Source organism: Lynx canadensis, chromosome A3 (genome assembly GCF_007474595.2).
Source record: "Lynx canadensis isolate LIC74 chromosome A3, mLynCan4.pri.v2, whole genome shotgun sequence".
Classification (NCBI taxonomy): Eukaryota; Metazoa; Chordata; class Mammalia; order Carnivora; family Felidae; genus Lynx; species Lynx canadensis.
The window spans coordinates 64,676,605-64,691,501 of NC_044305.1; the positions used below are offsets into that span (position 1 = coordinate 64,676,605).

The following is a 14,897-nucleotide window of genomic DNA, read 5'->3' on the forward strand; positions in this document are numbered from 1 at the left end:
CAACTGAGCCACCCAGGCACCCCTATATTTTTTTAAATGTAGTATATTCAAACATATGCCAAATACTATTTTGCCCACATGATGTCAATATATCTCTATATCACTGTTACTATTCACCATTGTTCAGGAAATTCTAGTCAACGCAACTGAACAAGAAAAGGAAGGTATAATTACTGAAGAGATAGAAACTAGATGATGATGATGACGACGATTTGCAGATGGTGACTGACTACCTTTAAAACCCAAGCAAGTCAACTGAAAAAATATCGAAACTAGCAACATTTCAACTGGCTGGTTTTAAAAGACACCCAGACAATAACTAAGCAGTACCATATGCCATCAACAACCAATAAGAAAATACCACAGAGGACAATCCATTTACTGTGTTGTATATCGCCTGCGAGTAATAAAAATAAAGTGTACAGGGGCCCCTGGATGACTCAGTCGGTTAAACATCCAACTTTGACTCACGGTTTGTGAGTTTGAGCCCCACATCGGGCTCTGTGTCTGACAGCTCAGAGCCTGGAGCCTGCTTCTGTGTCTCCCCCTCTCTCTGCCCCTCCCCTGCTCACGCTCAATAATAAATAAATAAATAAATGTCTCTCAATAATAAATAAATGTTAAAAAAAATTTTTTTAAGTGTACAGAATGTAGATAAAAGTGCCAATTTAACAGAAAGTTCACTTTATATTCTAGAGATTTAAAAATATTAATTAAATGGCTCTAAAATTTATATGGAAAAAAAGAAATGCATAAGAAAAGCACCATTAAGGGGCATCTTGGTGGCTCGGTTGGTTAAGCATCCGACTTCAGCTCAGGTCATGATCTCGTAGTTCTGAGTTCAAGCCGTGCATCAGTCTCTGTGCTGACAGCTCGGAGCCTGGAGCCTGCTTCCAATTCTGTGTGTGTGTGTGTGTGTGTGTGTGTGTGTGTGTGTGTCTCTCTCTCTCTCTCTCTCTCTCTCTCTCTCTCTCTCTGCCCCTCCCGCGCGCGCGTCTGGTGTGTGTGTGTGTGTGCGCGCGCGCGCGCGCACGCGCGCGCATGCGCTCTCTCTCAAAAATAAATTAAAAAAAAACATTAAAAAAAGAAAAGTGCCATTAAAAGAAGATTAAAGCAAATCACATCATAAGCCACAGTAATTGAGAGCTTCTTGCATTGTGGCACATTAGACAGACCAATGAAAAGATGACAAAAAGGATACGTAGGAATTTAGTCTTTAATATATGGTAACTTGTTAAATGGGAAAAATGTAAGTTGATGTGTAAAGGGAGACAACTCAACTGCTACTGAGACAAAATTAAGCATTAGAGGGAAAAATTCTGTTAGTTACACCAAAAAGAGGGGCAGGGAGCACAGACTGAGTGCTAAAGGTAAGCAACCAGAGCTTCGGCATGTGGTTAGGCAGGATGTACAGTGTACAACCTGCACCACTGTATGTAGCACCCTTGAAAGCACTGTTTCCCTCTCCTTCATAATATGCCTTCTATCTGAAGCATAAAAAGGTATGGGTTTTGGTCTTCAGTTCTATGAAATATCTAGACTCTTAAAGCTTCTAAAGCAAATAAACTTCCTGCTTAAAAGACTGTAATAACTGTATTCTCCTAAATCTGCCTTATTCTGGGGGTGCCTGGGTGGCTTGGTTGGTTGAGTATCCAATAAAAATTTGCCTTATTCTGTTATCTAAAAATATGGCATATTCTGTTATCTAAGAATATCAAAGTGGAAATTTTTATTTCTAAAGTCCAACACTCACCTCATTTTAAATTTCCTCTTGCCATCAGACAGCAACAGAGGAAGGTAAGTAAAATTTCCCAGTGCTGTCTTTTTTCATTCAACAACTCCAAATAAGAATTTTTTCATTATAAAGCTTATTAATGATCTTGATCCCCTAATTAATAACTACATTTCTGAACAAGAAGCTGACAAATCTGTTGACCTGATAAAAATATTCTTTATCTTGATTGTGGTGTCAGTGGTTGTGGTTACCCGACTAGTTTAAGCTTTTCAAAATGCATAGACAAATTCAAAAATTCACCTAAAAAGGGTGAATTTTATTTTATGTAAAGTTTATTTAAATGAATGAAATCTTTCATTTCTCTAAGGATGTAAAAGTTTTTCTTCTTTTTCTAAAGTCTTTATTTCACCCAAGTGGCTTCTGTACTGTCCCCTCCCCACCCCCACCACCATCTATCTTTAACAGTGTAAGTTTCCTTAAATGACAGGTGACCCTTGACTGTCCATCAGGAAGAGGGTACCAAAAAGCTGCCTCTAAGTGCGTTGCCTAAATGTGAAGTTTATCAGCTGTGGGCTTCATTATATGGTGATTTGGCCCATTTCTGTTTGTGCCTCTGATCTCAGTTCTTTAGGTATTTTTTCTTGTCTAGGTGTCAGAATTCCCCTATCTCCTAAATGGAGGACTTAGTGCTCTCCAAGATCTCTACATCAGCATGTAAGTAATTATTTAATCCCTTCTTCAGTAGGTATCCCAACTCTCATGTATAACCTGTGTCCTCCAGTATACAGACTTTCTGTTTAGCCCTCTCCAGAGAAACAAATCTCCCGTCTTCTGCAAAGGTGAAAGAACAATCACTTAACTGTGTGGAATGGAAGGTCTTTTTTTTTAATTGAAGTGAAATTACGTAACATAAAATTAACCAATGAGTACAATTCAGTGGCATTTATTATACTTACACTGTTGTACAAACCACCATCTCTATCAAGTTCCAAAACAGTTTCAACGCCCTCCAAAGAAAACCCTGTACCCATTAAGCAGTACCTCTTCATTTTCTCCTCTTCTCAGTGCCCGATGACAACCAATCAGCTTTCTGCTTTTATAGCTCAGCCTATTTTGTACATTTCATATAAATGTAACCATACAATATGTGGCGTTTCGTGTTGGCTTCTTCTACTCAGCATGTTCCCAAGATTCATCCATGTTGTGGCACATGTCAGTACTTCTTTTCTATGGCTAAAAATAATATCCCATTGTATGGATATACCACATTTTGTTTATCCATTCAGCCACAGATGGACTTTGGGTTGTTCCCAGCTTTGGGCTATTGTGAATAGTGCTGCTATAAGCACAGTGTACAAGTATTTTGTTTGAGTCCTTGTTTTCAACTTTGAGTATACACCTAGGAGTGGAATTGCTGGGTTTAACTTGGTCTAATTGCCCTTTAAACAAAACTTTCAACCAATCCTCTTACTTTAGACCCACCCACTGCCCTGACAAGATACTTCTAAAGGTAACCTGGTGAATTTCCTGAACCTATAAGGGTTCCATGACCACTTCAGGTTAGTTCTCTGTTTTCTACATGCTCTCTTAGTATTCAACTCTCTCAAGTTGGCTACCTTACTTCTTATTCAGTCATCTGCTTTCTAGCTTCAAAATGATTGTTGCTGTTCTTTCCTCTCCATCCTCCTTGTCCTGAGTTTCTGCCTTCTTTCTGTCATGTTACTGTCATTTTGGTGGGAGTTCAGAAAGGAGTAAAGGAATAACAGGTATACTCAATCTTCTTGTTTAAGTCAGAAATCTATAATGAACATTTTAATATCACCTACCTACTATTCTATCTATCCAATTGAAATTCCTCTCATGTATGATGAACTTATTATGGGAGACTATAAGCACATATAAGGATAACCTCTGCTTTCAATAAGCTGACAAACAGGTCAGAAGATGTAGTGATCGGAAGGTCATCTTACGTTATGTTTAACACTGTATGAATGTTAAGGTTCTGTTACGTTCAGACAGAGTAAACTTACAGACGGTTAAAAAGTAAAACCCACACCCATAGGTAGCACAGGTCTCAAATGAAGTATAAAGTCATCCCTGGCATCAGTCACTAGGAAAGAGAAGGACCTCTGGTCAGAAATCATGAATTGAAAAGGTGGCGGCCCTAGAAAACCAAGAATGGAGACTCCGAGCTTCTTTCAGTATTTGCCTTCAGGACCACTCCTGGAAGACTCAATATGTCTAGGTAGATTTTTTCAGTTGATATGGATCAAACATAGTCACTGCCATACGAGAGCAAGCTGAATCACAGAAGGAAGGCATACCTGCGGTGAATCACACACTGAAGACACAGCCAGCCTTTGGAATCTGAGTAAGTAGGACCATATAATGATTCCTCTTTTTATTATCTCCTATTTTCAGAGAGTCTTGTTGGGATGTTGTAATCCTGTCTCACCCACAACACTGTGACAATTACACACCCATGCAGGCCAGTGGTGAAGAGGAAACAGCAGCCTCCATAGCAGTGGTAGGTCTGAGAGACTGCCACCCCCCAGACGATATTTCTCTCAAACATTCTGTTAGAAGATTATCTTTCAGTGCCACCAACTTGGAAGGTTTTGAATTTTATTATTTAAGAAAGAAAAAAGTATCCTTTTATTATAGAAGTACATATATATACACTTATTCGTTATGTGGCCTCTTTAAGCCTTGGTTTCCTCATCTGTAAAGTGGGAATAATCAATGTCTAAAAGGGCAACTATGAGACTAAGGCAATTATTAGCAGTTCCCAATATGATTATTATATCTCCTCCTCCGACCGAGCACATGGCAAGGAGACAAAGCCCACACTGAACTGCTGTGACAGGGAAAAGTTTCACAGAAGGATCAAAATTTTGAGCTGGGATCTGAGTTTGAGAAGATGACCATGTTAGACTGTATCATGGAGCAAACAATCAAAGGGAAACTACAAGCTCTTTTGGATGTAAGTAGGCTTTTAGCCTCAGATTAATGCAAAAAATTTCAAATATGTATCTCCAGGTACATATTTCAAGAATAGCCAATGAAACTTGAAGAAGAGCCAATGAAATTTTAAGTTAAAATTTTTTTCAAAAGTCCCTTTCTAACAAAGTCTAAATTTCCAGCTATTACACAGAAAAATGTTCTGACCAGAGTTAACATTTTCCTTATAATACAAATTATTTTCACAGGACATATCAAACTATCTTAATTTCTTCACACACAAGATTTTAACTATTCCACAAAACAGAAACCAAAGCAACTTAATGTGACTAAACTCAAAGCAGGCTGTTTTAAACATTAAATGAAACCGCATTAGCAAGACAAGAGAAACTGGTCATCTGACAAATATTTAGCAATAAACTATGCGTGTTTAATTTGCAATATAAATATATTTAGGTTAATATATTAATTTTGCCAATAAAAAGCTATAATAAATAATATTTTATAGTAATAATATGAGATCTTAGAGTATCTTATTAATTTTATTATTAACTTTCAAGCATTTAATTTTACTAAAGGCATTTTGGGCTAATTTCTAGTATTCTTCCTCTTCTGGTCCATAATTCTAATTATCCTAATCAACCACTTTCTTCCTAACATGCCAATTCTTACGTATATATCTTCTAAATGTTTTGGATAAATATTTTGCTTGCTTAAAACATAAGTCCAAAGTATCACAATCACATGCTTTTGTGATGATTCGTAGTTTCTTACCTGCACTTCTCAAATTAGGGTCCAGCCCCGGCATCTCTTTGTTAGCTTCAGGGCTGACACTGTAGATTGATGCCCCTGCTTCACTGACGATACTGAGAAGAAACAAAAGGGGGAATATAATTTTCCAAACTTTCTGCCTGGTCAAAGAAAATAAATGAATAAGACTGGGTATTATAAGAAAAAAAAAACAAAACACCTGTTCTCTTTTTATTTCAGTGGTACCTATAGCATTTAATTTTTCATAAACATAAAGTGATCAAGTAATGTTTGTGTTCTGCACAGAGGAAATAGAGGTTTATTACTTTTTAGGTTTATTTATTTTTTGAGAGAGAGAGAGACAGACAGACAGAGAGAGAGTGAGCGAGCAGGGAAAAGGCAGAGAGAAGGGGAAGAGAGAATCCAAAGCAGGTGCCAAGCTGTCAGCGCAGAGCCCAATGCAGGGCTCGAATCCACAAACCATGAGATGGTGAGCTGAGTCAAAAAGCAAGAGTTAGATGCTTAACTGAGTCACCCAGGTGCCCCAGAAATACACAGGTTTAAATACATAATGAATTCATTCAGTTGTTTCCTGTCCATAGTAATCAAATAGATTATAGAAAAACACAATGGATACTCTCCTCTGATGCCAACTTCAAATTTCCAGAATACACTGAAATTCTCTTTATAATCCGCTGTTGACTGACACTTAATGACTCCCAACTGAGTTAACCATTCTAAAGCATCATGGAAAGCACATACACATGTGTGTGGATATGTACATACGTGGATATATACAAAAACCACTGCCATAGACACTTCCATTATTATTACTCAATTATAATGAACAACCACAATGTGAACAGGAAGGGGATCAGATGGGATATTATTCCACTTCTTTTCAGGAGAATCTAAAATCATCCTTCAGTACACTTGAAGCCTTTGACCTCAGGCAGTTGGTCAAACCATTTCATTTCAGCATCTATTTAATCAAAGCATCCCATACATCATCCTCTTCCTTTCTTCTTTGCCTCCAAATACTCCACTCTTCTGCAGCTGACCTGTTTATGGTGGTTGACATCACTACAGTTCATTCAACATTTTTAAAATTAGAGGCATTTTATTATGACAAAACACGCAAAGAAACATCATCTACCCTTAGAATTTACAAGACCTATACCTCTCTGCCATGCCATCTAGGCATTAAGACTCAAAAGCAGAAATATATTAGCACTTAATTTTTAATCCACTATTAGAAACTTCTTCCCTTCTCTGTTCCTCAATATTTACTTCAATTATGAGACAAGTTTAGTGGATACCTTTTAACATATTGCCCCCTTTTAAGAGCTGAATACTGATAAAGAAAAGTGTGAAAAAGTTAGTTTGCTACCCCTTGTGTTTCAAGAACTCCTGACCGAACTTTGACAACAATTAAAAACCACCAAAATTTGAGAAGATTATTTTGGGGAATATGAAGATTTATATTTTTTTGCAACCAAGTCTATTGTCCTAAATTTCATAATAGGAAAAATGAACACACTGCGATTGAAAAGCAAGGCTGTTTATCCTGTTCCTCATCAATACTACCCTCAGGATACAAAAGGAGGTAAATGAGTGTGTATTACAAAATTTGCTTTAACAGATAAGTAATATGCTCAAGGTCATTTGGAAGGTAAACTACTGAGGTGGATTTGAACCCTAATCTGCTTGAAACCCAAGAATGAGCTCTTAACCAGCAGAAAGAAGCACAAATAACTTCTGAATAGCTTTACAACCCCTCATTAAAATGAAAACCCATATTTTTGTACTAAACAATACATGTAATAATATCTTTTTAAAGAAGAACCATTTTCTTAAATAATGGATCCATAGGAGCACATTTCTCTCTTTCAATGCCTTCACTTCCAATCAAAAGGTAAAATGGGTTTTGTTTTCTGTGTCTAACAGAACCTGAAGCATGGAGAAGGTCAAATATGGTCTATGATTTCAGAGATGGACTTTAAAATGAAAAGGTAATTGTGCTTTTTCTTCCATATAAGAGTTAGATTCTGCTTATCTTCTACTATGTAATGGTCAAGGAGAAAATGTAATGTCAAATAAAGCTTGAAGTGAAGAAAACTCTTAGTGTGGCATAATAGGATGTTAAAACCAACATACTAGAAGGGATTTTTCAGTTCCATCATAGTGGTACTTCCTTACCTGGGGCCCTTGGTCTTCTAGGCAAGGAAAAACAGGATTAATAAAAACTGTATACAAAATATTTGTGTTTATCCATTTTTTCTAGGAAAAGGGATTATAGTTTTCACTGATTACTTAAAGAAATCCACAACCCCAAAAGAGGTTAGGAAGCACCATCACAGTATAAGAATATTCAGTCACTAGTCATGGAAAATCTGGTTTCAAACACAAATCAACAGTCTAACAAAGTTTTGTTTTGTTTTGTTTTTCCTAAAAAAACCTAGAGCATCTATGAAGTGCAGGCTGGACCTATTATTAAGGGAAAAGAATATTTTTTAAAATTTCACCACAAATTTATTTTCTATCATTTCAAGAAGGCTCCAAAATTACCACTATTAAGTAAAGGAGACTGAAGTGGTAATTACAAATTCCAATTAACTGTGGCCTTTAGCAACTTGGTACCTGAGAATTTTCTGGGTGATTCACTGTCTCTTGGAAGGTATAATTCTCAGTAGACTGAGGGAAACTGTTGCAAAGAAAAACACTCAGATAATAAATATTCCTCCAAATACCACACTGCCACTTCTTTTAAACAGAGGAATACAAAACAGATGTGACACACTGCACCAAAAGATTTTAGATTAACATTAATATTAAATCAATACAAAATGTAGTAAATTTCATATGCTTTAGTTATTACATAGCATGGGTCCAATAAACAGTTCAGTACTAAGCACAGATCAGAATGCTCCAATAATCTAAATGAACAGAAAAACCTCAACACTGACTTCTTCAATATAAAACACTGAAGGACCTAAGAAGTGTATGTGGCAAGAATTAAATGAAACAAATCAAGCTGGGAGTGGTGATGATTTTTTCCAGGAGAAGCTGAGAAGAACAAAAGTTATAATGACCCCACCCCCATTCTGTTCACTCCTATTTGGATTTCAAGGATAGACATTCAGAGAGCATGCTAGATTTTATAAGCCACTTTCTGTGTATTGCAAGTTTCCCAATAAATTATTGGAAAAGTACTCCAATTATCTCTAATATATTTTGAAAAAAGCAAAAAGGAACTTTACATAAAATTCAGACAGCTCCTGATTTAATAAATATTATATTCCATAAAACAAATTTCTCTCAGGTGTAAAGAAACTGGACTCATAATCTTAGCAATTTGATTACTTTCTTTATTTTGCCATAAAGCAGACAAGACTTTGAGCAGAACTTATTATTTGGGGGGAATTTAAATGAGAGAATTGTAAATGAACTAAGGGTTCAATATTATTACAGTGCTCTGAAGTTCCTTCAATGAAATTGCTGGTACATGTAAATACCTAAATATATATATATATATATATGGCAAATATCTCAAGTGTTAAAAATAGGAAAGTACATTTCAGGAGCTACCACACTGGACTCACATTTTACCAGATATATATGTTACTGTAATAATGCTCTGTAATTAAATAGGTATTTTTAAAAACACTTAATCAAACTCAGCATGATTTTAGGGTCTCTTTTATTTAAAAATATATAAACCATACACTCAAAACTAAAAACTGAAATGCCCACAACACAGATGCATTTACTCTTAAATTCATTTTTTAAAATTTTAATAAAAACTCTTTAAGTTAAAAACGCTAAATTTTGTTATCTCAAGTAAAATTCAATATTACATAAATCTGACCATTTATCAATATAATTTTATTTTTTTTAAAGCTAGGCTTAAACTACAGAATTTGTAAGTATCTTCTGCCAAAAGAGATTGTATGTTGATGAATCTTTTAAAACCCAGTTCTCAAGTAGTTTTCTTAGAGTGACTATTCATTCTGACAATAAGAAAATGGCAATTTTCTTTTACGAAATTGAGATGGAGGGTGGGGATTCCTTTCATGAGACAGGGGAACTAGCCATTTGTTTTTTTAAGTTATTAGGCTAATAGTTTTCACATTCATTTACAAGGTTACATGATGTCTCCTCTCTTCTCCCCATTTCCCAAATATGAAAATAGCTTTGTTTTCTCTTATTTTAAATCACATGCCTCCTCACGTTAACAGGAGAATTTAATTCAAAGGTAATCTACTTAAATGAAAATGCAGTTATTTAGGAAGATATCAAAATCAGCCAGGATATATTGTTTAAATTAACAAAAACTGATGTGTTTTTAATTCTTTTCAAAAGTACATTGGAATTCCTCAAATCTTACTGTTAGCTAACAGCTTTCATATCTTCCTTCTGCCCACCAAAAAAAAAATAATAATACACACTAACTACTAGGTTAAATGCACAGCTTATTTCACTACAGTTTTTAAAAATAACTGATCTAAAAACTCTTCTTCCAAATTTTCAGACTGAGAAACATTCATATGGAGAGAGAGTAAATGCTTTGAGCTAAGCTCCGCAACAAGAAATACATAGTACTAAAAAAGTTAGGCAACACAGACCTGGATTCTGTGCTCTGCACACAAGATAACCTGTTCTAAAGTATGAAAGGATGGCTGTTGTCCTTTAGGGATAGGAAACAAGGCCCAAACCAAAACCCCGTGAACACAAGGGGCTCTAGGATTTAATGGTTAAAGCACAAACTTTATTTCTAGGACAATATCAAAGCAATTTTAAGTTCCTATATTTAGTGATGAACTGTCATTTCAGGGAGTTTCAAATGAGCAATGTCTAGTCACTTTAAAAACTAGGGTAACCTGGTGGTGATAAGGAAGTAAGGAAACAAGCAAAATCATAAACTGTTAAAGAGGTTTAAGCTGTAGAACTCTTCTGGATGGTATCCTGAAAATATAAATCAGAAGTTAAAAAAACATGCATCCTTTCTGAATCAGCTATTATATTTTTAAGAATTTATACAAAAGATATTTAAAAATACACAAAAAATGAACAAGTGCTATTTGTCAGAGCATAGCTTTAATGGAAAGAAACTGAAAACCAAAACCCCTATCATTAGAGGGTTCATTAAATAAAAAGCTACACTGTCACTAAAAATTAGTTGCCAAAAACTAAGTGAAAAAAAAATGGTTATAAGACTAAAACATGAGGGGTATTTGGGTGGCTCAGTCAATTGAGCTTCTGACTCGATTTTGGCTCAGATCATGATCTGGCAGTTTGTGAGGTTGAGACCCTGCGACAGGCTCTGCCTAGTTGGGATTCTCTCTACCTCTCTCTTTGCCCCTTCCCTGCTCATGCTCTCTCTCTCTCAAAATAAACACATAAACTTAAAAAAAAAAAAAAAAAAGGACTATGATAAGACCAATCTAATATTTTAAAATTTACCTAAATTTTTACATAAAAAGAAAAAAAGATTTATGTGATGTTAAAAGTGCTTAAATGAGTTACTCCTTTAATTGCATTCTTGTTTTTTTTAAATTTTTCTTCAATAGCCATGTAATATTTGTAAACAGAAAAAGTTTAAAATTTAAGTTTAAAATAACAATTGCTAATTGCCACAAAAGATGGTATCACATAGCACCCAACATTCTCTTTTATTCTACCAAACTTTCTTGTACAGTTATTAAAGTTATTTTGAATTTAATATGGGTAAACATATCATTTGTTACAAATAACTTCCACACATGGCTTCTAGATCTCAAACAATAAGTTTTATGACATTGCCATAACAAAAGAAAGCTGGAGCAGAAAGAACAAGTTCTCAATTTATACACACAGGCTAGATAAGAAACAAATGTATGATGAAAAATTTTACAAGAAATTACATATTTCATATATCCTTAAGTTTTACTCAGTCCTTGGCCTCTGAATCCACTTCCCAAGTTATCCTTCATGATCACCAAGGAACAATCAGTTCACTACCCACAGCGTACCAGAAGCAAGGTGACACGGTAGTGTGCCAGGAAAGCAGGGTGCGTGGAAAAAAAAAAAAAACAAAAAACCACTAAAAACAATATGGTGAAAGAGAAAAAGAAAACACACAAGCTCAAGATTTCAATAGCGCCAAAGAAGTTCACCTTCAGATATGTAACACTAGCACCATCTGGTGGATGACTCATTAGAAACAATTCAATTGCTAGTTTTAAAAAAGAGAGAAAGAAAAGAAAAAAGCATAATTCCAAGCCTTCTTTCAAAATCTGAGCATTTTCCAAAGAGAATAAGCCTGGCAAAGGTACAGTAATCACACAGAGGACCCATCATAATCCCGGGAGAACTTAAAATGTCTACCAAAGGTGGGTACGTACTCCCAGATGGACATCCTATCATACCTTACCCACACAGCAAGATTTCAACAGTACAGAATTCCCTCGGCTACCTTTCCTTCAGTGCTCCATACATAGATAAAAAGAACACTTTGCAGCCACAGAGAAAAAAAAAAAAAGGAAGACCCAAATTAGCAACTATGGAGCAGAACTTTAATTTGGAGTTTGAGCTTCCTCAGAGCACCAGCTACCTATCCTTCCAGGCTCTAAACAAACCAACGGTTAGTTTTGATGCTATTTAGTATCAGAGGTCTATGTTCACAAGGATGCTATGTCTCTACAGTGGACCACTGTGTCAAAATATTACGTTGAAATCACTGGTACTACTGGCAGTAGGACATTCAATGCCAGAGATGCCAAAAATCACTGGTATCTTCAAATGCTATTGTAGGGGAAAGCAACAAACACACAGGCTATACTGTCAACAAACTGAAAGACAAAAAGGATGGAGAGCTTGTCTCCCATTTGGTTTGTTTTTTTTTTAATGTTTATTTATTTTTTGAGAGAGACAAAGACAGAGCACCAGTGGGGGAGGGGGACAGAGAGGGAGATACAGAATCTGAAGAAGGCTCCAGGCTGAGCTGTCAGCTCAGAGCCGACACAGGCTCAAACTTATGAATGTGAGATTATGACCTGAGCCACAGTCAGACGTCCAACTGACTAAGCCACCCAGGTGCCCCTAGTCTCCCATTTGTAGGCTGGGTCCCTCAAGTGAGGTAGAAGCTACTCCTGACCAAGAATGGCTTCAGCAGAAGTGATCATCTCCACTACTCTCCACAGTAAGCATCCCTTTTATTCTCTCTCTCCCTTCCCTTCACCTTCTGCTTTCTCTTTTAAAAATCCCTTCTTTATTTCTTTTTCCCCATCTACGCTTGAGATCAACATGAAGTTGTCACAAGTACTGCATGGTACCACAAAGGGAGCTCAAGAAAAAGCTGCCACAGGAGCAACCATAAGGCCTGGAGCCTACGTGATGTCAGACTAAGCAAAAGGACAGGGCCTCCTAGCTCCAAGACAAGAAAATCCGGCCCAAAGAGAGGAGCATTAACTGCAGAGGAAACTGTCGTCTGCAGCAGTACTGGAAACATTCCACGTTCACTACTGATAAGACACAAAAATAATAATGACCTGATTTTACACTGAAAATGTCCTTTGGTCAACATTTTGAAATGTGTTGATTTAAAGAACATGATGTCAACCTATCTGCCGAGTCCCCTACCCCCATACATCAAAAAGTATGCTTCTTCTGATTCTTACATTTAACTCCAAAATCATTCATTGACTCAATTTGTGCTTACTCATGTAATAAACCAATTATCTGCATTTGTTTATTCTTTTTCAAACATAATGCTATTCAGATATAAATTTGAGAGTTGCACAGAGAACTGTGTCGAATTTTCTTACAAAGGGAAAAGTTTGCTTCATTAACTCATCTTTTCACCTTTTCTAGTTTATCTATGGGAGTTTATCCATTAGTAAATATGACTTCAGATTGCTAGAGGACAGACTTTTTAGAATGAAACTTACTGCAAAATATTTTATTCCTTTATTATCCACCCAATAACAGAAGTCAGGGGCAGCTTGGGTGGCTCAGTCAGTTAAGTGTCTGACTCTGATTTAGGCTCAGGTCATGATCTCATGGTTGTGAGATCGAGCCCCCATGTCAGGCTCCATGTTGGGTGAGAAGCCTGCTTAAGATTCTCTCTCTCCCTTTCCCTCTGCCCCTCTCCAGCTCTCTCTCTCTCTCTAAAAAAACAAAAACAAAACAAAACAAAACCCAAAGAACCCAGAATCGGAATTACCAACTTAGAAGATACACTATTCTAATATTTGTCAGTAATAGTAAGTGTTCAATAATGCAATACTAATTATTAAAAGTTTTAAGAAAGAACAGTAACAAAAAAGGGGAGAAGCAAAGGAATGAGACAATGAAAAGTAAAATAATAACAATAATTAAAAGGACACAGACCTACTTTGCCAACAACTTGTAGCCCAGTTCCTTCTACCCACAGAATAAAGTTTTGGTAACAGCAATGGTTTGTGTTACATTCCCTAATACTCTTCTAAATATTACCATTGACAATCTCAGTGAATTTCACTAATGACACACATTGATCAATTTTCATACCCATCACCCCCCCCCCCCCCCGCCCCCGCTGCTCCCCAATCCCTGTTAAGGGAGACCCTATCTAGGAACATCATCTTACACATTCACCAGCTAGCAGCCTGCAAGTTGGATTACCAAGCCCAATTCTGGAGCAACCTCTACCGTCAGAATTTCTTTTGGCCACCCGGATAATGCCAGGGAGAAAAAAAAGAAAAAGAAAAATCAAACCTGAACACACAGGCCATGCATAAATAAGACCACTACTCCAGATCAACCACGTTTCTAATCATGGTTTTTAAAGATACACTGAACAGATGGAAGGAGAGAATGAATTTCAGTTCAGCTGACTGCTCCATTTACTTCTTTATCTATAGTCAGATCTTTACTTTTTTGGGATCACTGCACATTTCTGGCTCTGCTATATTATACTGTGTAAATATTTAGGAGAAATAATTCCCTTCAAGGATCTAAATTTCCACTGTCGTTATGGCAAATGAACCTGTTTATGCTATGTTTGTTAAGTAACAGCAAGCCTAAAAGTACACAGGAATTTACTAACATATGTGGTACACAAACATCACAATCATAAAGCTTCTCGTGGGGACATAGCAAGAACATGAAAGGCCAGTTTATTTTTATTCCCACTGCCCTGTAATTTTCTTTAGCTCTACTACAACAGTCTTAATTCAAACCTTCCCTGCAGTTACAGGAACAGGGTAGTCTGAATGTACACACACCATACTCCAAACTATCCTCATCTCATTTGACCTTCCTTGATTCTAGAACAAAGGTTCTCAAACATGATCTTGCATCAGAATGTGCTGCAGGCTATTAAACCTTAGCTCCCTGGGCCCCACCCCCAGAGTTTCTGCTCCCCTGAGGCCAAGAATTTGCATTACTAACAAATTATCTGGTGGTGCTGGCACTGCTAGGCCTAGGACCA

General features: G+C 36.5%; 1 protein-coding gene across 2 annotated transcripts in view; it reads right to left on the reverse strand.

Moving 5' to 3' along the window:
• SRBD1 (S1 RNA binding domain 1) overlaps positions 1-14,897 on the reverse strand; it is a 196,621-nt gene that overhangs the window by 88,481 nt on the left and 93,243 nt on the right. For both annotated transcript variants that reach the window (XM_032592636.1, XM_030310525.1), the window contains exon 15: positions 5,471-5,562. In XM_032592636.1, coding sequence (XP_032448527.1) covers positions 5,471-5,562 — 92 coding nt within the window. The remainder of the gene's footprint in view (positions 1-5,470; positions 5,563-14,897) is intronic.